At 42.9% G+C, this 24669-nt stretch overlaps 1 protein-coding gene across 17 annotated transcripts in view; it reads left to right on the top strand.

Moving 5' to 3' along the window:
- The window catches only part of PDE11A (phosphodiesterase 11A), a 299742-nt gene that overhangs the window by 204334 nt on the left and 70739 nt on the right, over positions 1 to 24669 (top strand). For 16 of the 17 annotated variants that reach the window (XR_008310873.1, XR_008310875.1, XR_008310874.1 and 13 more), the window contains 2 exons: positions 8374 to 8520; positions 8626 to 8733. Coding sequence is in view for 11 of the 17 variants with exons in the window: in XM_053268425.1 (XP_053124400.1) it covers positions 8374 to 8520; positions 8626 to 8733 (255 nt within the window). In the remaining 6 variants the exon portion in view is untranslated. The remainder of the gene's footprint in view (positions 1 to 8373; positions 8521 to 8625; positions 8734 to 24669) is intronic. The other variant, XM_053268433.1, reaches the window with a different exon arrangement.

The following is a 24669-nucleotide window of genomic DNA, read 5'->3' as shown; positions in this document are numbered from 1 at the left end:
TTTGGAATGGCGTCTGAGCCGTCTTAAAAGTCCGTAGCAGCCCCGGTGGGGCAGAGCATCACATCCCCATAACACTGTGCAGCATGTAAACCAGTTAGAAACATCTTAAAAGGAACACTACATGCTCTTTGATTATGTTCACACACCCCATCCCTCTCATTCAATATCCTATATATTTTTCTATCCTATATTCTAAACAGTTCTGTTTAAAGAAATTGTCTACAGCAATCCCTCGACCTACGAACTACTCGACTTACGTTGTTTTCGAGTTACGAGCGACAAAAAAGACCGGAAGTAGTTGCCGGTTTAGATTCAGCTTACTCGACCTACAAATTTTTAGATGCAGCTTCCTCGAATTACGAATGTTTTCAGACTTCCGTGGTGCGCTCCTCGACTTACGAAAATTTTGACCTCCGAACGTGCGTTCGGAATGGATTATTTACGTAAGTCAAGGGACCACTGTAGATTTTTGTTTTGGCACAATCATTGCACTACAAAAGCCTCATCAGTATGTGTGCATGCATTCAGAAACCCTGTTTCTGATCCACCTGGGGAAGTGTTGGCCGATTTATGTGCTGGCCTAGAGTGAATGAAACCAGATACAATGAATGAAAGAATGAAACCAGATACAAGAAAAACAAACACGACTCTTCTTTGGAAAGATTAGCATCTACATGGGGACTTTCCTTTATTGTGCTCCCCAATCACTCGTTGTACTTTAAGTTGTCTTAGAAAGTTTCCTTTAGAGACCAACGTCCTACTTCTGCCGCTGCAGATCTATCATGAGGAGATGCTGATTCAGCAATGTGAAGGGCAGAGAGACACCATCAGTCAGCAGGACACAGTAACAGATGGAGGCCTTTAAAAAACCAAGTTTGCTCTAGGTGTTAAGGTATCCCTAGGCTGAAACAATTAGATACATACTCCCTTCAGAGAGAGATAAACGTGTGTGCAACTTTAATCTAATCTATTGTATGCATCAAGCCCGGGACTATGAGGAATAGTTAGCTCCTAATTGCCATATTTCACAACAAAATATCAGTTAATAACAGGTTCAGACCAAACTATGGGTTGACATTTCTTTTCCTATATAAAGAGGTGGGGGGAATGTCAGTTCGTCACTGGAGGGCAGATTCCCCTCATGAACTGGTGTCTTTACACAGGATTCTCCAAGAATAAACCAGGCCTCCCTAAGAAAGCTCAGATAGTTCCTGACAGCATGAACTTAGGTATGTTTCCTCTGAAATCATTCACACTGTGTTCAGTGGGGCTTACTCTCTAGGGCAGGGTTCTTCATTGTAAGGCCCGGCAGCCAGTGGTGGGTCCCATCAGCCCTGCATGCAGCTCCCTGGCCAGATGTTTTTGGGGCCTGTGCAAAGTTTCAGCCAGAGCTGGACACTCTGCACAGTCCACCTGGCACCCTGCGGAGACAACCTTCCCCACCATTCAGTGCTGCACTTGGCCCAGTCCTGGTGGGGCTCCTTTAAAGGAAATGGATCCCTCTTGGTGCTTTCCCATAGGTCTCGAGACCACCCTCCCCAGTGCTTTCCTCTAGAGCTCCTAAGAGAGGGCTCCATCTTTCTTAAAGGGCCCTCCGAGCACTAAGAAAAGTGCAACACGGTGTGGAGCTTAGCACAGTGGGAAATGGCTCTCACACTGAAGGTTTTTGTTTTTGTTTTTTGGGGTTTTTTTTTGCCAAATGCTCCCGCCCCCAATTTGAAAAATAGTGAAGACCATGGCTCTAGTCAGTGGCTGACTTCCTGACTCATGAAGTGATTGTGCTTTGAAGGACTGCAGGGCCCTTGCGCAACTCCCCTAGTCCACATGCCTTGTTGTGCCATCGCCCTGAGAGTGCACTCCCTACACTGTGGAAGGGCTTTCCAAGATCAAAATCACCACGTCATAGACCCCCCCAGCAGTGAAGTGTTTCCAGTCTTGCTGAACCCTTCTGGAGCATGGGAAGTGCTTCAAACTCAAACGGCTCTGGCACAATTGTGTGCACACGGGGTGGGGGTGGGGATTAGGGGAGTGGCATGAGGGCGGCTGGTGACCCCCCTCCCCCATCACTTCGTTAGTCAGGATGTTAGCCAATGTGTTTAGGATTTGGGCCTAAAACAGGTACAATTTCCCTCGACTCCTTCCACCAGCCCTGCATCCTTATCAGTCTTAGGAGTGGTGGTTATCTGGGCTGTATGCTGCTCCTTATTTTCACTCCTCCCCCGCCATGGTTAAAATTGCACATTAATTGTCATATCATATCATATCATGATATTATTTCCTACTCATATTGTTATGTCTAGAATAATAGGAAGACATAACATTGCCATATACTGAGTCAGAGCATAGGTCCGCCAAGCTTAGTATTGAGAGCTACAGCCTATCTCACCCGTCCATTAACAGTTCTAGCCAGACTAGAACTGGTGACTTGGAAACTAGAGGGGAGGCAGGCAGGAACTGCCAAGAGCCATCAACTGGGCTTCTGGACATAATTTAACTTCAAGAATGTCAAGGATTTTAAAAAGCACAATACAGTGAGGGCTTGCAGTGATGTGTTTAAAGCCATATCTTGATTGGCCCTTACATCTAACTGGATTATGCTCTGAGTTAGGGCAAGGGTATTCTAACCCTAACCCATTATTCAGCCCCCTTCCTAGGGATGAAGGAAGATAACAGGAACAGTGCACTGGCAGTTTATTAAGAAGTAGGTCCCGACATGTTTCGAGTAGAACTCTTCTTCAGGAGACTACAGTATGTAAAAAAATATACCAATAATTAATCATCATCATCATCATCATCAATAATAAGAAATATAAAATCAAAAGGACTATATGAAACTAAATAGTCATATTGCAACAATTAGGAGAGATAAAAGCAAACCATAAATACAATCTAATATAACAAACAGAAATAATATAAAACCTCTAGTACAAGGACCATAAAAGTTATGGTAAATAAAGTCTTACAGGCAAACTATGAAGTTCAAACACAATATAGCAGAGATATTTTAACTGACTAAATCATGCTAGATATAACACATGGGATAGCTAACCCACATACAGCAGTGGCAGCTGGTGGTTCCTAGGGCTGGGGGGGGGGCAGGGGGTGCACTGGGCAGGTGATGGGTGGAGCTATAGGTAGTGAGAGGTGGAGCCAAGACTAGTCAGAGGACTATGGGAACAGGCCATAATGCTTTGCATACAGATCAAATTGAAGAGAAAGCCGAGGTTGCATTCCTTCCCTCCAAACAAACAAAAACAAAGAAGCCAGCAAAAGTTCAGATTTACCCAGAGCTAACCAGCCTACCTGCCCTCTAACCAAAATGGTGATTGGGTTCTTCTGAGTAGCTAAAAGAAAAAGATTTCCCCCACCCTCTAGGCATTCTGATTGGCCACCTGAGGAGCCAATCAACCTAGTCCCCCTCTGATTGGTTTATAGGGTGTTCCTAGGAACGCCCACTTTGCAAAAACAAAAGTGAGCATGCTTATTGGCTCCTGCCTTATTAATATTTTAAATAAGCTGAGGCTTTTCATTTGTTCTTTGAGGTTGGTACTACCATTGCCCATCTCACAACTCTTAAAGCAGCAGCTGGATGTAGGCAAGAGCAAGAGGGAACAACAGAGGGAGGCAGAGACAATATGGCTGACTGAGAAATTTAAGGTGAGAACTACCCACTTTGCCCATAGATAGGATCAGCCCCTGACATACAGGTAACAAAAACAAACAAACAAAAAATATGAACCTGTCCCCTTATTCCATGACTACTAAGTTTACTCAAGAGCCTTTGGTGGGGAACTTTATCAAAAGCTTTTTGGAAGTCCAAGTATACTATGTCAACTGGATCACCTTTATTCACATGCCTGTTGACACTCTCAAAGAACTCCAAAAGGTTAGTGAGGCAAGACCTACTCTTGCAGAAGCCATGCTGGTTCCACTTCAGCAAGACCTGTTCTTCTATATGCTTAACAATTTTGTCCTCAAGTATGTTTTCCATCAATTTACCCAGCACCAAAGTTAAGCTGAGCAGCCTGTAATTTCCCGGATCCCCCCTGGATCCCTTCTTGAAAACTGGGGTCACATTGGCTACTTTCCAGTCCTCTGGTAACAGAGCCTGATTGCAGGGACAAGTTATATATTTTTGCTAGGAGATCGGCACTTTCACATTTGAGTTCCTTCAGAACTCTTGGGTGGATGCCATCTGGCCCTGGCGATTTCTAAATTTTTAGCTTTTCAAGACAGTTTAGAGCATCTTCCCTTATCACCTCAAATTCACCCAGTACCTCAGCCGCTAAACCTAAAAAACTCAATTCTGGAGAGGGTATCTGGTCAGTATCCTCCGCCGTGAAGACAGATGCAAAGAACTCATCCAGCTTCTCTGCAATCTCCTTATCCTCCTTAATAATCCCTTTCACACCCTCATCATCTAAGGGTCCAGCCACCTCCCTGGCAAGTTTTCTACTTCTGATATATTTAAAGAAGTTTTTGTCATTTCCCTTGACACTTCTAGCTATATACTCCTCAAACTCTCTTTTTGCATCCCTTATTGTGTCATTGCATTTCTTTTGCCAGAGTTTATGTTCCTTCCTGTTCTCTTCATTTGGGTAGGACTTCCATTTTCTGAACGAAGTCTTCTTCCCTTTTATAGCTTCCCTGACTCTACTTTTTAGCCACTTAGGCATCCTCCTGAATTTGGTGGTACCTTTCCTCCTTCTTGGTATACATTCCAACTGTGCTTCTAGTACTGTGGTTTTAAATAAGTTCCATGCTTTCTGGAGTGATTTGACCCTCCTGACTTTCCCTTTCAACTTCTTTCTTACCAGTCCCCTCATTTTTGAGAAGTTTCCTCTTCTGAAGTCTAAAGCATCTGTGTTGGCCTTCCTTAACAATTTTCCACTCACATATAAGCTGAATTAGATCACACTATGGTCACTGCTACCCAATGCTTCTGCAACTCTGACAGCTTGCACCAGGTCCTGGGCACCACACAGGATTAAATCCAAAGTCGCCATCTCTCTGGTTGGTTCTGCGACTAACTGTTCTGTGGTTGGTTCTGCGACTAATTGCTAAATGACTAAATTACTATTGCTCCACCTTTGTTGGCTGATTTAATAATTATAGAATGATTGTCAGACAACAGTTCTAAAGCTGATTTTTTTTCCCCTGAGTAATATTAGACCAGGGGGAAATAGAAACCTATTCTAAATGGGTTTTTAAAAAAATATATGTGTACTGCCGACATAAAATATTAGCAGGAATAAACTTGGAAACATGTTTAAAAGGTGTATAATAAGTGGGATAGCTTACAGTTTGACCCTTGAGAAAATTCCTGACACATAAAACTTGTACAAACCTATATCTACAAGGGGATAACTAGAAGTGGGTACAAAATATAAACCTTTTTCTAAGACTGTACATTGTGCCTCAGAAAGAGTGATATCTGATAAATTGTAAATAAGACCTTTGCAATATATGGATACTCCTTCCACCGCCCTAGATGTCATAAGGACAGCTATGTGGCTAATGCATATCATCTGAGAGTTGAAAACTCCTTCTGGTTACTAAGGTTTTAAACATACATTTTTTATAACATATATTAAGTTATTTTTATAGTGCTGTAATTTTTGTGATTCTGTCCTTTATAAGTTCTCTCTGCTTCACCTCAAATGTAGGAGAATGACAATAGATGTTGCACGGATATAATATTTCTCCTTTTCTACATTATTCAAATTGGCTTCAACCCTCATACATAATTCTGCCATTTCTTTTATTGCTGTTGTAAAGCAAATGGTTCTTTTATACAAATGTTACTTCTTGGCTATTAATTCAGTGATTATTTTGGATTATGGCACTCCTGTTAAATATAGGGTGGTAAAACCTCATAAATATAAAGACTGACGTAGAAAAAAAAAGTCAACTTGTTTTGTTCGTCAGTTTATGATCACTTTGTTATATATTGTTTTTCTCCATATGACAGATTCCTCTAGTTTATTCAACCTGCAACATCCAGAAAATCCACATGTCTAAGATATATCATTTTGTTGCTGCTTTTTCTCTGTTGGTCACGTGGAGTAGCTTTGGACATTTTGAAGCGGCAATCCCAGCTACCTGGATAGTATCTTTGGCAGCCAGTTGGCAGTATGCCTCCATGATTGTAATGTCGGAAAAGGCTGGCATTGTGTAGGAAAACTTAATAGCTTATATTCATATCATATTATATATTATAATAATATATAATATAATATAATATAATATAATATAATATAATATAATATAATATAATATAATAATAATAATATAATAATAATAAAAATAAATTTATAATAATAAATCTACATTTTATGCACCTTCCCCACACAATTTCCCCCTCAGACATTACAAATAAGCTCTGCCTACCACTTGCAGGAGAGACTGCAGAGGCTGCTGGCCATGGTAGTTCATAGTGTCTGAAGCTGCTCCCTGTTGCGTAGTTCCGTACAATCTATCTTGGTGAAATAGTCAAATATACTGTATGCTGTTGTGGTGACTCACAAAGGATGCCTTTGTTGCAACCTTGCAAATATGAATCCTTTGAAGACTTTGTAAATGCCCTTTGCCATTGGTGCCTAAAGTCCAAAGCCTTTAGCCTTCTTAGAAATGCAAATCCATGGCATTACTGTGGTTGCTATAGAATAGACTGCTCCGTTATGTTTGGGGTTCATGGCCATTTTGCTTTTTTTTTTTCCCCCTGACAGGGAGAAAATCTGTGTTTGCAACATAATTTGTGAAATTATGATAATTTTTATTTTGCTGTGATTACAGATGTAAGTTTTGGGTGGTATAAAATATTCTAAATAAATAAATAAAATAAATAATACATGAATCACGTGTGTCAGCTTCCCATCCACATATTTTCAGTAAAATAAACTCAAAATTTCACTTCACAAGTGACAGTATTCACTACACTCACATAGACAGTATAACTCCATGAAGGAAAAAAAGTTAAGTGCTTCATCTGCCAAGCCTTGCTTCTGTACAACTTCCATTTGTCTGAGGCTAGAAATACATATTACAGAAAGTGTGTGATTAGCACTTCTGTGCTTTTTTTTTTAAATGTACATAGCAGCTGTATTGGGACTGTAGTGAGAGAAGGCTTTAACCCGACCACCTGCTATGCTCTCAAGCCAAATTACCCCCTGCCCACTTGCTATTTGTCAAAGGGAAGAAAGCTGCCATTTTCTTTCCAATGTGAACCTGTACTCCCAAATTAGGGGTGTGCACAAAACCAGTTTGCCCGGTTCGGTTCGAGTCTGAACTGGACTTGAACCAGATCGGGCATGTTTGGTTTTGGCACCCCAAACTAGAACCCCGGTTTGGCTCAAATTCGAGCAGGTTTGGGATTCTAAAGTGTTAAAAAACATTTTTTTAAACTTGCTGCTGGGTTTGGTAGCCTCCAGTCGGGGTACTTCTGTGGCCATGGGAGAGACTTCAGTGGTTCCTTCTCCACCACGAGCCTTCCTCTGGTCTTCTATGGGCCATTTTGACCCATTGTAGGGCCATTTTGGCCCTTTCCGTGGTTGCGCCAGCCATTTTGGAGGCCGCCATGCATGTGTCCTAGCCATTTGTGTGGCCAGGTCACCTGGCGAAGCAAATGGCCAGGGTGCATGTGCAGCAGCCTCCAAAATGGCCACCACAACCATGGAGAGGGCCAAGATGGCCCCAAAAGGGGTCAAACAGGTCCATAGAAGACTGGGGTGAGGCCAGCAATGGGAGGGGGGACCACCAAAGACCCTGGCACAACAGCACCCCCAGGTTTTTAAAAGGGTTTTTTTTTTTACACTTAACTGGCCCCAAGCTGGCCTGGGGGGTTCAGCACAACCTCAAGCCAAACCGGGCCCCATCCAGCTTGAGGGTGAGCCCTTGAGCTGTCCCAGTTTGATGGTGAACTAACTTGGTTGGTTCACACATCCCTATCCCAGACAAAATTGCAGCCAGAGGTCCATCTGATCTGGACTGGGATCACAGAGGAGACAAAAGGTTAAGGCCTTCTCTCCTGCCACTGGAGGCCCAATCTATTTACTAGAAGAAGGAGGAGGAGAAGGAGAAGAAGCACTAAGCACACACTTCTTGTAACATATAGTTTGACCACTTGGTTGGAGTGCCTAGACAATTTGCACTGAAATGAATGTAGCATGGTGCAGCTGCACCGTTTGTTTCCTACTGAGGATTAACAATATTCCCTGATCAAATGATCGACTCTCTTCCTCTCTCACATTTGCTCCAGGCATTTGTAATTGCAATATGTGTTTTGTGGATGATTTAGCAAAAGTTCTTTCTAGGAAAGAGAGCAGAGAAAGACCTGTGCCTGAGAAGTTTCTTGTTATCTCTGGGTAATTCTAGGCAGCAAACATTCCACTTGTGTCAGAGCTTGGCATAGACAACATCCATTTTGATGACTTCTCCCTTGATGTGGATGCCATGATAACTGCAGCCCTCCGGATGTTCATGGAGCTTGGAATGGTGCAGAAATTTAAAATTGACTACGAGGTAACCATCTGCTCTACAAAGATAATCCACCACTTTGTCTTGGCAGTGTCATGTCCATTTGTACCCGTTAGTATCCCTGATGCAATTTGTACTTTTCCATTTCAGACATTGTGTAGGTGGCTTTTGACAGTGAGGAAGAATTATCGCATGGTTCTGTATCACAACTGGAGGCACGCTTTCAACGTGTGCCAGCTAATGTTTGCGCAGTTAACTGTAAGTATCTGAGTGGTGGGGCAGCTCATGTTAACTGTAGGCATTGTTTGCATGCTTGAACATATGTTCCCTTTGCTCCTTGCTAATAGAGGATAGTCAACTGTCTGAGATGCAAATGCCCAAGAGATTCAAGGGCCCTAATTGCAGCAGCACTTATTTGGCAACATTTGACGCGTTTCAGCAATAGAGATGTTAATGGTGCTGTGAATGAATGGAACAACAGATGGCAGCTGTGCAATGCTGACCTTACTGTAATAGAACCTGCTCTTACACAATTGTGTTTTTAATATTAAAAATCCCTTTCATTTTCATATTCATTTCCTGTGAAAATAGAGACAGAACTATTGGAGCTCTTTATCTAATACAGAGGGTGAAATCCAAAGGAAGTTTGGTACTCCAAAATCCCAATGAAATAAGTGGACTTGAGCACCAAATTGTGCCATCTAAAGAGTATCAATTTTATTGGGACTGAAGCCTTGCGTCCACAACCCTCCAATTGGTGCTTAACTGTTGCCACAAATAGGATGGTAGGGGAATGGAATGTACAGAAGGATCAGGCAATAGTATCAGGACAAGGTTCATAGATCCTTCAATAGATCTGAAGGTGAATGTAAAATGGGGAACTGCAGAAGCTATTTAGGACTGGAAGACCAGGGTTGCTTCTAAACTAGGGCCCTTGAGCTCTTTTGAGGCATTTCCCTTCCACAATCAGCTGGAAGCAGAATTACAATAGTGGCTCCACACAGCATTTTATATAGAAACCAGCTGACCAGGGGCAGAGCATCTGAGCCCCTAGTTCTCCCTGTCTCTCCCACCACCCCATTTCTCCCTGGCGGCCTGGACGCCGCTTCCTGCCACTTCTCCCAGTGGGCCGGGCCATTTGGCTGGCAGGCGGGCCGGAGAGGAAGTGCGCCACCCTCTCTGCCGCCCGTCCACTGGTTTCGCCTGTCCATTGGCCAGTTGACCGCCTTCTTCTGCCCAGTGGGCCGGGCTATCTTACCTTTTGTCCGGCAGGTGGGTCAAAGAGGGAGTGCGCCGCCCTCTCCACCACCTGCCCGCCACCATAGTTTTCTTGCCAGCCCGCCTGCTGCTTTCTCTGCCTGGTGGTGGCGGCCATTTGCCACCGTTCTTTCCCCCACTAGCCGGCCAGCTGCCACTGCCACCGTTTTCTTGGCAGCTGCTCCCAAACTCTCTCAAAAGCTGCCATGCATGGGATTAGCCATGGGTACGTCTTAGAGTATATAGAGAGAGAGAGAGAAAGAGAGAGAGAGAGAGAGCTGGCAATGCCCATCCTCACAGCCAAGAAATTTCTGTAATGTTTACTTAGAATTTAGCCCCATCCAGCAAAGGTCCTACAAAATGTTATTTAAAAACTTCCTGCTTGCTTCTCTCCTTGCTGATGACTCTCCTGATAATCGCTCCTTTAATAGCCTCTCTTAAGATCAGTTCCTGTTTGTGTGGGAGGAAAGCTTTTATTACTGGTGCCCTCCTAATTTATTTCTTTTTAAAATAACAAAATAGCATTATTTCATAATTTAAAAAAATGAAAATAAATAATGAGAGGAAATCAGTCAATAAAAGCTCTCCCTCAAAACAGGAAAGGACATTAAGAGACAATTAAGAAAGACTTAAAAAACAAAGATCTGTAACATCTGTTACACAAAACAGGAAGCAATAAAAGAGGCAGCAGCTACAAGAAAAAAGCTTTTAATTAAGGGCACAGTAGCCCTGAAAAACCTCAATAGCTCTTTGCCAGGTCCACACTGGACAGACTGGCAGTGCAACTGTGGTTTTATTGTTTTTATTTTATTTTATGCTACAAATCAGGGACAGGAGGGCAACACAGAAAACTCTAGAATGCAATGGGGCAACAATGACGTCGTCTGGATTTTAGGGGTGTGCACAGATCGGTTCGGAGGCCATTCTACTGGCCTCTGAACCGGTCTGGAGAAGGGGTGGTTTTGGTTCGGGAGGGTTAGGGTGGGGGGTTCCATTAAGGGCTGGGGGGGCTTTACTTACCCCTCCCGCCCTTTGCTGCTTTGGCGCTGTAAATATTGCAAGAAATCCGGGCGGCAGGATCCCTCGCCGCCCGCTTCTATTACTAATTATGGCTCTGCTCCTCCTCATTTTAAAAATCGGGGGGCGGCAGGGTGCTTCCCTGCCGCCCCCTCGAAGCCCCCTGGTGCCGCTGAAGCCCACTTAAATCTCGCCCGGACCGGAGGAGAAACCACGCTCGGGCGGGCAGCAGCGAGACGTCTGTCCGCCTGCCCGCTCCCTGCCTTGCCGAGTGCGAAGTGCAGGGAGCCTTTTGCGCACACACGAAGGCTTCCTAGTTCCTTCTTCGCGCGTAGGCAACACGCTATGGAGGACCACCACAAAAGCCAAGACAAAAACAGCTGCATGAAAAGGATCATTTATTCCTGATGTGTTTCAAAGGCACACTTTCTCAAGGGAGTTTCTTGGTAGGCTGCTTGGAAAAGATGCTTGCCTGCTTAGGATTTTGGGAGATATCCTTCTCATGCCGCTGTTTTGTCTTGGCTTTTGTAGTGATAAAGGAGGACTTGATCAGATGAGTGAAAAAACACTTGTTGGTCAGGGATCTAGTGGAGCATAGCAGGGTATATGCTACTTCTAGATTTCACCTAGGACACAAAAATGTCTTGCTGACAACTGTTTACAACAAACTTAACAAAGACAGGTAAACAGTTTCATTTGGCTTTGGAGAAGACATTAGAAAATCTAACCAGGGTGCTTTCCAAACTAGACCCTACAATGGGGTCAGGGCAAGTCTTGGAAGTGTGCTTCCACACTTCCTGCGTCGTGACACCGCAGTCCCTACGCGGACAGCAGGGTGCCGTTCACATTTCAAATGCCTTGTTGCAAATTTAATCACTGCGATATAGAGCAAGGACATCGTACATCCGGCGTGAAAAAGTTGCTGATTTTTGGGGTTGTTAGTTGCTGCGAGACTGCTCCCCCTGCTGTTTACGTTCCAAATGCGACTTGCTCAAACAGAGGCATTTTTGCTTTGGTCGGTGATCAAAATAAAGATTCATCCATTCATTCGTTGGGAATCATTTTCACAATTGTCTCCTTAATGTACAGGATGTCTTCAGACTGGTTTTTAGGAGGGGAGGAATTGGACAGTTAGGCAGGTGGTTAGAAGTCTTGATACAATGCATGAATTTGGGATTGATGGCCCTTGAAGGTCCTTTCCAGTTGTAGACTGTATGATGAAATACTGTGAAACCTAGAACATGATAATGAAAGAGAGAGAGATCAAATTCAAATATTACACTCGTCTAGTATAATAGCAATCATATGCCACTAAACCAGGCAGTATTTTCTAGGGGAAAGTGTATTACATCAAAGATAAAAGGAGTTCATTGGATGATTAAAACTGAAAATTAGATGACATTATGTTAGTGCACTATAGCTGGAGAACTTGTTGAAATAAAACGAATTCAGGATGTTTATAAAGCAATGAAAAGCTTACATTTCTGTTTGAAGTACATTTAGGAGGAAAACTGATTAGACAATTTAAGGCTGCAGTCATATGCACTGTTCAGGCCCACTGAACACAATGGGACCTACTTCTGCATAAACTTCGATAGGATTCTGCTGTATGAATGGCTGAAGTGGATTAATAGCATTTTCACTGCAATCCAAACAAACATACAATGATTCCTCTGTCCTGGGGTAGAGTGTAAAATTACACACACACAAACACACACCCCACTATTAAACTTTGTATGGTTCAAGTTTAATGGCTGATGGGAATGCTAGCTGGTGTGGGTATCTAATGGCTAGCACCACTGACATCACCAGCACACCTCCAGCCCAAGTCCCCGGGAAAACTGGTCACCTGTTTGGCATGGGAAGCAACTCATAAATCCACTTTGTGACTTTCTGGTGTGTATGATTGTAACTAGGGATGTGCAAAATGTTTCAAGCTTGAAATATTTCAAGTGTTCTGAGCTTGAAACAAAACACTCTTAAAATAAAGAGCCTGTTTTGAGCGTGAAACAAAACGACCCGTTTTGAGTCAAAATATTTTGAGTGTTTCAAGTGCCATTTTGGAGGGCTGTTTTTCCGGGGAGAGTTGGTCTACCAATTGGGGTTGGTGGGTAGAGCAGGCCTCTGCTCCACACATCAGCCCACCTAAGACAACTGGTGTATTCACCCCGTGAGGCGGGTAGACTATACCCTTGCCCCAGACATATTGTGTCGGCCCGCCTCAGAGGACTGGTGTACCAGGTACTGGTCTAATGGGCAGACTAGTCCTCCAAGGGGGGCCAACATGCTAAGTCTGGGGCAGAGGCCCGGCCTTCCTGTCTCATGCGGTGGGCTGATGCATGAAGTCCAGAGCAGAGGCCTGGTCTACCTGCCGACCCCAATTGATAGACCAGCTCTCCCTGGAAAAACAACTTTCCAAAATGGTGCTCAAAACATTTCAAGTTTGAGCTGAACTAGAAACGTTTTGAGTCAAAACAGCTAGTTTGGCTGCTGTTTCAACAAAACATTTCGAGCCTTTTGCGTTTCATTTCAAGCTCAAAACAAAATGCAACATCAATTTTGTGCACATCTGTAATTGTAACTTTGCTGGTGTGTATGATTGATTTAATAACAGAAGAAGTCCCCTAGGTGGAGCTCAAAGGCCACATTTGTTCCATCTTGCTGGGGTGGAGGAGAGCAGCTTGTTTTATTCTCTGATGAAACAGCTTATTTTCATCTGGATTGAATAGCTACTAACCACCAGAAACTTTTTCAGATGGCAGCTTTACCGTGACTTTACTTTGGGAGCTGGGTATTGGCCAGATTTACCCCAAAGAGTGTGCCATATTTCAGAAAGCACTTCTCACACAGTTTGGGTTTCCCCCTCCATATAGGAACCTAGCCCGATTGATGTCCGGGGTAAAAAAAAATCCTCTTTTTGCGTCAGAGTATCCATTATGCCCTGAACTCACAATAAAGCCATGTGGTAAACCTGTGGTAAAGCCTGCTGTTTGAAAAGGCTCCAGATTTAAATAAATCTGCTTACTGTTTGAAGAGTATGCTGGCAGCATAGGTAAAAGTCAGTTTTTGGCCAGTCAGTCTATGTGTATCTGCACAACTAACTGCAAAAACACTGCCAAAAGGGGGCAGTGCTTTTACACAACTGTTTCCCACTTCTCACACTGCAGTACATCTGTGTCAACTCTTAGAGCAAATTCACATGACCTTTTCTTCTCTCCAAGACAATCCCCTGATGGCAGGGATTTATGGTGAATTTGTTGTTGTGAATGGCTTCACACCACATTCTTTTGGTCTACCATCCTCTGTTCAGCATCTCCTTTTTATCCAGCTTTATTTGCTGCATGATTCTATTCCCCACACACATATTTCCACACACAAATGGATTCCAAACACACACACTTCTGCCATTTTGAATTATTGCCCCAAAAGTTGTTATGTAGCTGTTATGTTTCTGTGAAACAGGCTTTCAGATATCTGATTAGCTGCTAATCTGGTCTTAGATGTGACACCCCAGAAGCAACTCTGTAGTAGTATGCATATGTGTTAAAGTATTTCATCAAAACATTATTTAACCTACTTTCCTTAAGGAAAGTAAGCATATGAGACCACCCAGCTCTGTATGTGAACATGTGTGTATCTCTATCAGCTTCGCAATGCCTGGACTGATTTGGACCAAATTGGTACAGTTGCAGTGACACATAGGGATACCTCAATGACATAGTTAGTGATGATGTCATCCACCCCAGTTCAAGGCGGATATATGAATGTTTGAGGCAGAAGTGGGCTAACTTGTGAAGATGGTAATTAACAATTAAGATTAGAGTGAAAGGACAGTAGGCAGATTAGTTCTTACCAGAACTTCTTATTAGGTATGGAAATGACTTGTCGGCTATATCAGTGTCTTAAAGAAGCCCTGAGTGTGGCAATAATTCTTAGCCTGCTTTCATTTAAATGTTGCCCTATATTTCACTGATCACAGGTTTTACTGCAATGTACATACTATTCTATAACTGAAGGACATGTGTGAATTTGATCTTTTAGATAAGGCCTCCTGCTTTGGTTCTTCTTTGAGTGTTCTTTGAGTGTTCTTCTAAGGCAAATCACAATGGAATAGAATATTATTTAGATTTTTATTGACAGTAGTGGATTTGAGATACTAAGGTATTGCAGTTATAGACATTGCAACTATATGTAAATAGAAATATTCAGCATGGACCACCTTTGGCTGCAGCATCACCGTGGATGTTTATATGTTTCTTTGTATGCCCAGTTCATATTCTGAACAAAAGCATCCTGGACCTGATATAATCTCAGCCTCAGGACCAATCCCAACATAATACTTTCAGGAAGCTGAGAGACCAGTGGCTGCTCGTGAGAACACTCTCACTGTTTTCCCTTGGTCTGTGGTTGCTTTCTCTCTCCCTCTCTACACAGAGCACTCTTTATTTCCCTTTGACTCCGGTTGCTACCTATCCCCTCTGTTGTCTGTTCTCTGATACTGATTGCTTTTCAGCCTTGGTTGTTTCTGCCCACCTTTTCCCTTTTTGCTTTCTTCCTCCATCTCTAATCGTAGAGATTTAACCTGTCCCTTAGCTAACTAAGGACCTCCTCCTTCATTAAATCCTCCTTTTTCTCGGTCTCCCTGTCCCTTTTTAAAATGCTAGATTTCCTTGGCCTCTGACATGGCTTTCACTTCATCCTTGTCATTGTCCTCCTATGTCAGTCTCCTATGGTGAGGAGAGCTGGGGTAGCAAGCATGACTTATCCCCTGTGCTAAGCAGGTTCCACCCTGGTTGCATATGGATGGGAGACTACATGCGTGAGCACTGTAAGATATTCCCCTCAGGAGATGGGGCTGCTCTGGGAAGAGCACCTGCATGCTTGCATGCAGAAGGTTCCAAGTTCCCTCCCTGGCATCTCCAAGATAGGGCTGAGAGAGACTCCTACCTGCAACTTTGGAGACAATACTGAGCTAGCTGGTCCAATGATCTGACTTGGTATATGGCAGTTTCCTATGTCCCTATGTAAACTGCCCAGAGATGCAAGTTTTGGGTAGTATAGAAATATTTTAAATAAAATGAAAATAAATAAATTCTCTGCCACTGTTTTGCACCCAGACCATTATTCAAAGGTTTAGTTAAATTAATTTACCGCTATGATGGTCCCTTGCTTTACTGCTACTACTACTTCAGTACCACTTTTCAACAAATGTATCCAAAGCAGTTTACATAGAAAAATAAGTGATATATCAATAAGATAGTTCTCTGTTCTCAAAGGGGTCACAGTCTAAAAAGAAACATAAGTTAGACACCAGCAACAGCCATGGGAGGGATGCTGTGCTGGGGTTGGATAGGGCCAGTTACTCTCCCCCGGCTCAGTATAAGAGAGCCACCACTTTAAGATGTGCCTCTTTGCTCAGTTAGCAGGGAACACCTTGCTTTCTATGTTGGGGTGTTGGGTCACCTCACCCCACTTCTTTCCTGATTCCTCCTCTGGTTATTCTTGGGTCCTAGATACTGCTATTTATCTCATTCCTTTGCTTCTTTCTTCCTCTAGCCTCAATAGGACAATACTAGCAGACACAGGCACTCCTTACCTGTTCCCCCCTCCCCCCCCACTCCCCCCCACCCGCCACAACTCAATTTTGAAAGATGACTGCTTAGATACCATTATACTAGGAAACCCAAACTGCTATATTCTACATGTCTACATGTCTCCTGCTACAACCAAGCCTTATAACAACATAGCTACTTTTGCTCCTGTCAACTGGAAAGGGACAAATGCTTGAAATTAATGGAACCTACAATATGTAGCTGGTCTTGTGATAGCGAGCATGAATTGTCCTCTTTGCTAAGCAGGGTCCATACTGGTTTGTATTTGAAAGGGAGACTCCGAGGCTCTCCACACAAGCAGGGTGAAGCGCCTAAAGCAGGATTGTGGGGAGAGTGAGTGTGACCGGCTCTCCCCACAGACGATCGCTCAGTCATCCCTCGGTGGCCGGATCAGCCGCCCAGACAATTACAGGCTCCGTCATGGAGCCGGTATGAGCAGTGGGGTTTGGGGCCTCCCAGCCCCCGGAAGTGCCTGAAAGCACCACACAAGTGTGCAGTGCCTTCTGGGGAGCTTCGCAACGCCGGGAGGCTTGTTGTAGCCTCCTTGTTGGGGGGCTACTCATGAGTCAGTGTGGTGCAATGCTGCACCACAATGACACATGATCACTTAACCTGCTTTTCGGGTGCCCTTGTGCCCAAAACCCGAGTTAAGAGGCGGGCTGCCCAGGAGGGTTTGCCACTGCACCACCACCAGGAACCGCATGGCTCCCATTGGTTCACATGCACAGCTAAAACTGGGCTGCGCTTCCCTAGCCCAATTTTAGTTGTGCATGAGAATAGCCTCTACACGTGAGAACTGTAAGATATTCCCCTTGGACATGGGGCTGCTCTGAGAAGCACATCTACATGCTTGCATGCAGAAGGCTCCAGTTTCCCTCCCTGGCATCTCCAGATAGGGCTGGGAGAGACTTGGAGAAGCCACTGTATTGTCTGGGTAGATAATACTGAACTAGATGGACCAATGGTCTGACTCGGTATAAGGCAGATTTTTGTTCCTAACCAGCAAGATAAAGAAACAGATTGACAAGTCTGGAGTAGTACCTACTACAGGACAGAGCCATTAGAGAAAGTGGCAGCATGCATGTGGTTCTCTAATGCTCCCAGCTAAAGCCCTCCATCCTTAAGGACCTCTTGTCCTAGAAAATGATACTTCACTTTTGCAGACCTTGGGTGGCAGACATCCTCCACCCCCACTCTGAAATGACTACCCACAGAAACCAATAAACAGAGGCCCAGAGCTTTCCTAGACATCAGGCTTTACTGCAAGGCTTCATTGCAAGTTTGAAGTTGCCCCAAAAAACCGATGCAGAAAGTGGATTTTTTTTTACTCTGGATATAAATCGGGCTGCACTCTAACACGCAATGAAAAAACCTGAATTGTGTGTGAAGTGCTCTTTGATAGCTCGCAGGGATGTTGGGGGTAAATTTGGCTGATATCTGAATGCACACCTCCATTCCGGAAGAGATGTGAACTAAAAGCTGGGTGTGAAAAATGCTCTGTGGACACAGCACCCAAGTCCATTCCTTATAAAACATAACAAACTATGCCCCCCCCGCCCACAACATGATTAAGGAATAGCATGCTGAGGGGAGTTTCATCTTCATCATAATCATATGGAACGGGGCCAGTTGGAAACTATTGTCTGAATTGTCCCATTGTTAAACAGTGTGTTTGTGTGTCATTTTTATTGACCACTTTATGCACTTCATGAAATAGACACTTGCCTATAAAATTTATGCAACTGTAAATGTGTTTTCACGGTGTCTCAGGATTCTAGTGTTTTTTGCTATAACAGATTTACACACATACTACTCAAGGTTTAGAGCTAGAATTCTGTTAAAAAGTAAATTCAAGAATAGCATTATATTATCTAGTTTTCAAAACTCTTTGTCTTAATATCACAACAACATAATTGATTGCTATTAAAATATCCTAAATTGAACAACACAATTAATTATGCAGAAAACCGTTTTTCAGAATACACACTAGAAGTTTTTTTTTTTTTTAAAAACAGCATGTTTAAAACTATAAGACCAAATTCAAAATGCTAAAGGACAATATGATTAGCATATTGTATGATATTGTTCTACAAGGATTCCCCCCTTTCCCCTTGAAATCTGTATGCATAAATGGTCTTGCCACTAAATTATTCTCAAGTGTGATATTACCCAGATAATGTTGTCACTAAACTCTAAAACTATTGATACTTAAGCAAAGACACCTTGAAATATAGGTATAGATCCTGTCATTGCACCCATTTTCTTCCTAAGCTTTACGTGGCTTCTTATGGAGTTTAATAATTTTGGACAACCTACTGGTAATATAGGAAAGAAAAGCATGTTATCTTATATTTTATGTTAATACTGTCAATGAGACTCTACTATAGAACAGCAGTCCAACACTTTTATTACAGGCTATTACAGTAAACACACTGACGATCCCCTTGGTATTTATTATATATTTGTGTCTTAAATTGCTGATGTTACACATTTGAGAATGACATTTTTGGTGTCAGTGTGGTTAGGTTCAGAGAGGCAAAAGGGTCATAAATAATAGATAGTTGGGCTGTGAAATGCTGGTTTCTTCCTTTTTTGAATTAATAATGTTGCTATTCTTCTACTAAGAATATTCCATGTATTTTCGGTTGATAGGGAGCATCTAACCCAGTCTTGGTGTTTCTAGAAAGCTCTAGGGTTTATTAGAATTTGTATGCTGCTTTTTGCCTTGCAGCTCCATCATGTTTCGTGGTGCTGGACTCTCCAAGTCACCCTGAGAGAGGAAATTAGGTTCACACAGCTCAGCTCCCTGTGTCTATTACCCTTCTTCTGACAAGAATTTGCCATCATTGTAACTGGTACAACAGTGTTGCTTGTATTTACTTTTAGATATGTTGGTATTTTTTGTTTGTTTGTTTGTTTGTTTGTTTTAAAAAATGAATTAGTAATATTTATTTTATATATTGAATTATCTATGCATATTTTAATAAAACATAACATGAGGTAATATGTTTTATTTTTTCATGCTGGATATATCTGAGTGAAAATAAAAAAAAAATTTACATGATTTGCCATGATTGGGGCTTCATCTGTGGTATCTTAAAACCTGACAGAGCTCAACAAATGCTTGGACTTCTATAGCCCAGCCTAGACATGAGCTTGGGAATCTCTGTGGGAACTGGAACCCAGGGGCCGCTCACCCATGAAGTGATGGCCTCAGGTGGCATCTGAGCCATGGGGCAGCAAATATAGCCATCCTGCCCTACTCCTCATGGGCATTGCCTCATCTGCCTGCCACTGCTGCTCCCGAGCTCCTCACCACCTCCCTTTTTTTTGTTCCTCCTGTACGTATTGGCCCGGCCCAGCCCCTGTGCAATGGGAAGAGAGTAAAAAAGGGAAAGAAGCAAACAAAGTGGCTAGCTGGTAAAGGCACGACAGCCATGCGATGGGGGAGGGTGGTGTCAGTGAAAGGGGTGTGGCCAGCCACACCTGTGATACTGGCATCAGGGCAAAGGACTGGTGGTGCCAGCACTGAAGCTGATGCTGCTGTCACCAACTGAACTATTGTCACCAATCATGCATTTCTAGCATCTGAAGGAATCCCTAAATTATTTGGCAAAGAGTGAAGAGTTGTTTTGCTCTGCAGTTGTTTTATATGTTTAATGATTTATATAGTTACCCCCTGTATGGCCTGGCCTTTGAGAACTATAGACCTGATACTGCAGCCTCCACATCCATCATTTTAACTCTCATGACTACTCTCATTGATTAAAATGAAACTACTTGTGTGAGTAAGGAATTTTGACTGCAGAATATAGACATCATGATCAAACTCAAATTTTTATCAAGCATGTTTCTTCAGGTATTGTCTTCTCTATTTTATTTTCCTTTTCACAACTAAAAAATAGAGCTCAAATAGTCAAACTTACATGTAGTGTGCTAATAACAAAACACATAAAAACAGACCAGGTATGATGCCATTCATTTCTGCACATGAAATAATGACCTCTATAACTCACTTTAAACTCTTAGCACTCATGAGTTAAGGTCATTTATTTTCTGATGAAAATAAATTCTACTCTGTCATCCTTTGCTATGCATTTTTCCTTTACACACTGAAATTTTAACAGCAAGAAAAATATAATTGTTTTCTAGTGTCCTATATGCAAAGCAGACATCCTCCTGCTCTCATACAGTATTTATGTTTTTGTCAATTTGTGATATTTTGTATATACCTATTCCTTGCCAATAGCTTTTCTTCACTCCCAGGAGCATTTTCAGACATTAGGCTTTACTGCGAGTTTACTACGAGGCTTTACCGTGAGTTCAAATTTGCCCCCAAAACTCATGTAAAAAGTGGATCTTTTAAAACCCGGGATATAAATAAGGCTACACTATAACGCACAACGAAAAACCCAAATCATGTGTGAAGTGCTCCCTGATAGCTCACAGGGAGGGACTTCAGGGTAAATATGGCCGATATGTGAACACGCACCCTCCATTCTGGAGGAGATGCAAACCAAAAGCCCTGTGAGAAAGGACTCCAGCTGAATTTATTCTTTAGGTTCTATTGCTCTTTTTAGCCAATGTTTCATATGATACAAAATGTGAAGGATTTTATTTGCGAACATGTATTTTATTTTGTTTTAAAAGAGACTCTATTGAAAATAATGATACACAAAAATATATGTATATATATTTCAGCCTGATCCTGAGATCTGTTTTACTGGCAAATTAGAGCTTAGGATAGTGTCAAGGGTAGGAAAAAAGGAACAGATATACTCCTTGATGCTGTAATGAGTTGTGTGTTGAAGTGTGCTGACATTGCAAGCCTATCGGAGATGCTGAGCCAGCTCATCTGGATAGGTCACTACTCCTGGGTTTGGGAATAAACACCACTGCTAGATGTGATCTAGTGACACTGGAGGACATCCATACTAACACCACACTGGCTCAAGAGCATTTTCCATTGAGTAATGGGGTTGATTTTCAGTTATCCCCCTGCCCACTGCAGCCATGCGTCAGGTCCTGAGGGTTGTGGGACCCTCAGGGACATATTTTTCAAAGGGAAAAGGGGACTATGCACACACACAGCATTGGACAGAAAGTGATGTGGTGCCAGTGGCATTAGTCTGGATCAGTGGTCCCTCTAATATTTTTCCATCTCTTTGTGGAATGAGTTTTGTCCTGGGTGGCTGTATCAAGGCAGTGTGCGCGTATGTACATTCAGAATGAGGCATTCCTGATTCAACCTGAGTGGGATCTAAATTGAACTGAGCGAGCATCCAAAAACTTGTGAGTGTGTGCACGCCTTAAAGGGAACGGTGGTCTGGATGTTGGCTATGATTCAGAACTGTGTAGAAGGAACAGGATGTTACGTGGACAAGACAGAGGAGAGGCTAAGAATAATTAACTTATGCAGAAGGCTAAAACCATTTTGGCTACCACACAGCCAATAAAGGGAATTCCTTGCTGACCTCCTGGCAAATGCAAGCTTGAAAAGGCCTTAGGAACTTGGTGCTCCCCATCACTCCCTGTACCATATAGAGGCCCCTTCTTCTTTTTCAGAGTAGCAACACAAATAGTTGTTCCTGCTCTCTCAGCACAGGAGGCAGGACCAGCTCACTATGGAAACCAAAGGCAGAAGGGTCCCCTTGTACCAGCACTGGCTGTCAGGGGTAGGGAGGGCCCATCTTGATCCTTTGCCCTGCTATCACTGCACAACAGAGCATAGTATCAGACAAGGAAATTCCACAAAGTGAATGGTATATTCTGTTTCTGTTATCACTTCCTTCCATTGCTGTTTTCATTATGACATGTTTAATGTGCTATTGGTGTAATACATGAGCATACCAGATGGAAAGCATCCTGTTCTATGGTCAGTAAATGTTCAGTCACTGAAGTGAGACAAATTGGCAATAGCAAAACTTCGCCAATTGGCTTCCCTGTTAAAGCACCATCAAAATAGCACAATATCCGGTCAAATTGAGGCATTTTTAAAAACTGCAATTTGGCAATGTTGGGATGATTGTCCTGGATCCAATATCTAAGCTTAGGACCAGGTTACCTGGGAGAGTGCCTTCTTCAGTATGATCCCCACCACACATTAAGTTCATCAGGGAGTTATCTAGATAGGGCTATGCAATATGGCAACATTGGGATGATTGTCCTGGATCCAGTATCTAAGCTTAGGACCAGGTTACCTGGGAGAGTGCCTTCTTCAGTATGATCCCCACCACACATTAAGTCCATCAGGGAGTTATCCAGATATGGCTTCATGCTTCAGGGTATCCAAAAAGTGAATCTGCTTTGGAGTAGATTTGCAGCTGTTTAATTTGGGTTCACATAGGATCAGTTCTTGTCAGCATTCCCTGCGGATCTTTTTCCTGTGTGTGTTCCCACAGCTTGCTCCGGGTTTTATCTCCAACCAATCACATCCCAGAGGAGGAGGTGAGAGACCTTTTTGTTGTTGTTGGTTTGACAGCTAGTGGCAGAAGATCAGCGAGATAAGTTGCCAAGCAGCTGGATCAAACAACAGAACGCTTAACCCAAACCTGCTGAATCTGACCCAAATCTTTGCTGATTTTTATAATGAACTTGCCTTTGTGACTGCCTTCATCACCTCATGTCCCCTCCCCCCACTCCAGACCATTTAAGAGACCATGGAAGTTTAAAATAGAAATAATTGCTTTCTCCTTGCAATGAAGAAAAATGCAGCATCATGGAATCAGCTCTGACACAAAGGGCTGAGGTTACATCGAACCTGTAGTCTCCATTGTTAAGTTCCGGGCATCCTCCAACAATATCTGCATATGTAAAGCCTATATATTCCTATGGTGACCAGGCTTCAATAAGACTCATATATGAATTAAAGGTAGCCAAAAGACTGGAGTAGTGGCACTAACAAGGCTTTTGTTTAACTCGGGAATTTCTCCCTCCCCCTCCCCTCCTGGACTCCCTCCACAGAATTTCACCAATCCGCCACAATCCCTCTCCCCATCAGTGCTCGCAATTGCAAATCACTCAGAGAAGACTATAACCAACACAGCTGTCAAACTCGCCTTCATTTAGCCTTGCAAATGTGCAAGTTTTGAAAAAAGACATATTACTGGCAATGGCCCCTCCACACATCGTGGGAGAAGTGTTGGGGCATACCAGAAAGCTTGGGTTTGGTTTGGTTTTTTAAACTACTGCAAATACAGGATTTTTTTTCCTCCGGACATAATCTGGGCTAAGCTAAAAAGTGCAGCAGTAATTCAGGGAAAAGCAGAATTGGGTGTGTACTGGTCCCTAATAGCTCACAGGGACTTCGGAGTAAATTCAGCTGATATGTGGACTTGCACCTTCCGTTCTGGAGGGGATGCAAGCTAAAAGTCATGTGTGTAAAAGTCCCAGGAGAGGTCTGTCAGGGGTTGCCACCAGCTTATCAGGCGGCAACTTGGGATAGGGTGTTCTTTGTGGGCTCTGAGATGTGCTCCTTATGGATATTAGAGGCTTAAGAATTTTATCAGCCTTTAAAAGTGTTGGAAGTGAAGGGCTTTGCACTGTCTCATGTCTCAATGACAGAGAGGGACAGACTAGTGAGTCAGAAAGCCAGAGAGGTCAAGACGTTGGTCATCCCTTCTCTACTGCTCTGACACTATCCCTTTGGTATGTAGATTGCTATTCTTAGGGACTTACTTACTTCCTGCGGCTTCCTCTTCCCTCTCTTTCCTTTCTTCTCCCTTGCAGCATGCAAGCTCCTCTCTCTCCCTGCACCATGTGTGCAGAGATGCATCCATGTGCATCCAGCTAGCTAGCTAGATTAGAGATACTATCTCTCCACTTTACTATCTAGAATGGCGTTCACTAATAGATACTCCTTGTATTGATTTAAAACTATGAATTGGCTCCAAGTTATTTTACTCTCAGCATACACGTATGCCTGGGCAAACTCTGTTGTGTTGTGCCTCTGTGCACTCTGCTATATTAGAAGGGTATCTCTTACCAGAGAGAATTCCCAACAAAAAGAGCCCTAAAACATGTTTGTAGCCTGGCCTTTAGTGAGTATTGAAATGACTTTTAACTGGTTTTAATTTTGTTTTAATGAGTTTGTTTTTTAAATCTGTTTTTATATTTGTGAATCGTCTAGAGCCATCTTGGTGAGGCAATATAAAAATCTTAGATAGATAGATAGATTTATGCATGTGTGAGCTCATATGTTGCTGATAAAAACAAGGTTGGAATTATAGCCGCACTTTTCATTTATACTGCCCAGAGGCCTGAGTAGTCTGAATAAAAGATCAAGTTTAATAGATGACAGAATGTGTGT

The sequence above is a fragment of the Hemicordylus capensis genome, chromosome 1 (assembly GCF_027244095.1).
Source record: "Hemicordylus capensis ecotype Gifberg chromosome 1, rHemCap1.1.pri, whole genome shotgun sequence".
Lineage (NCBI taxonomy): Eukaryota > Metazoa > Chordata > Lepidosauria > Squamata > Cordylidae > Hemicordylus > Hemicordylus capensis.
Note: the sequence above shows the minus strand (reverse complement) of the source record. Positions and strands in the feature narration are given on the sequence as shown.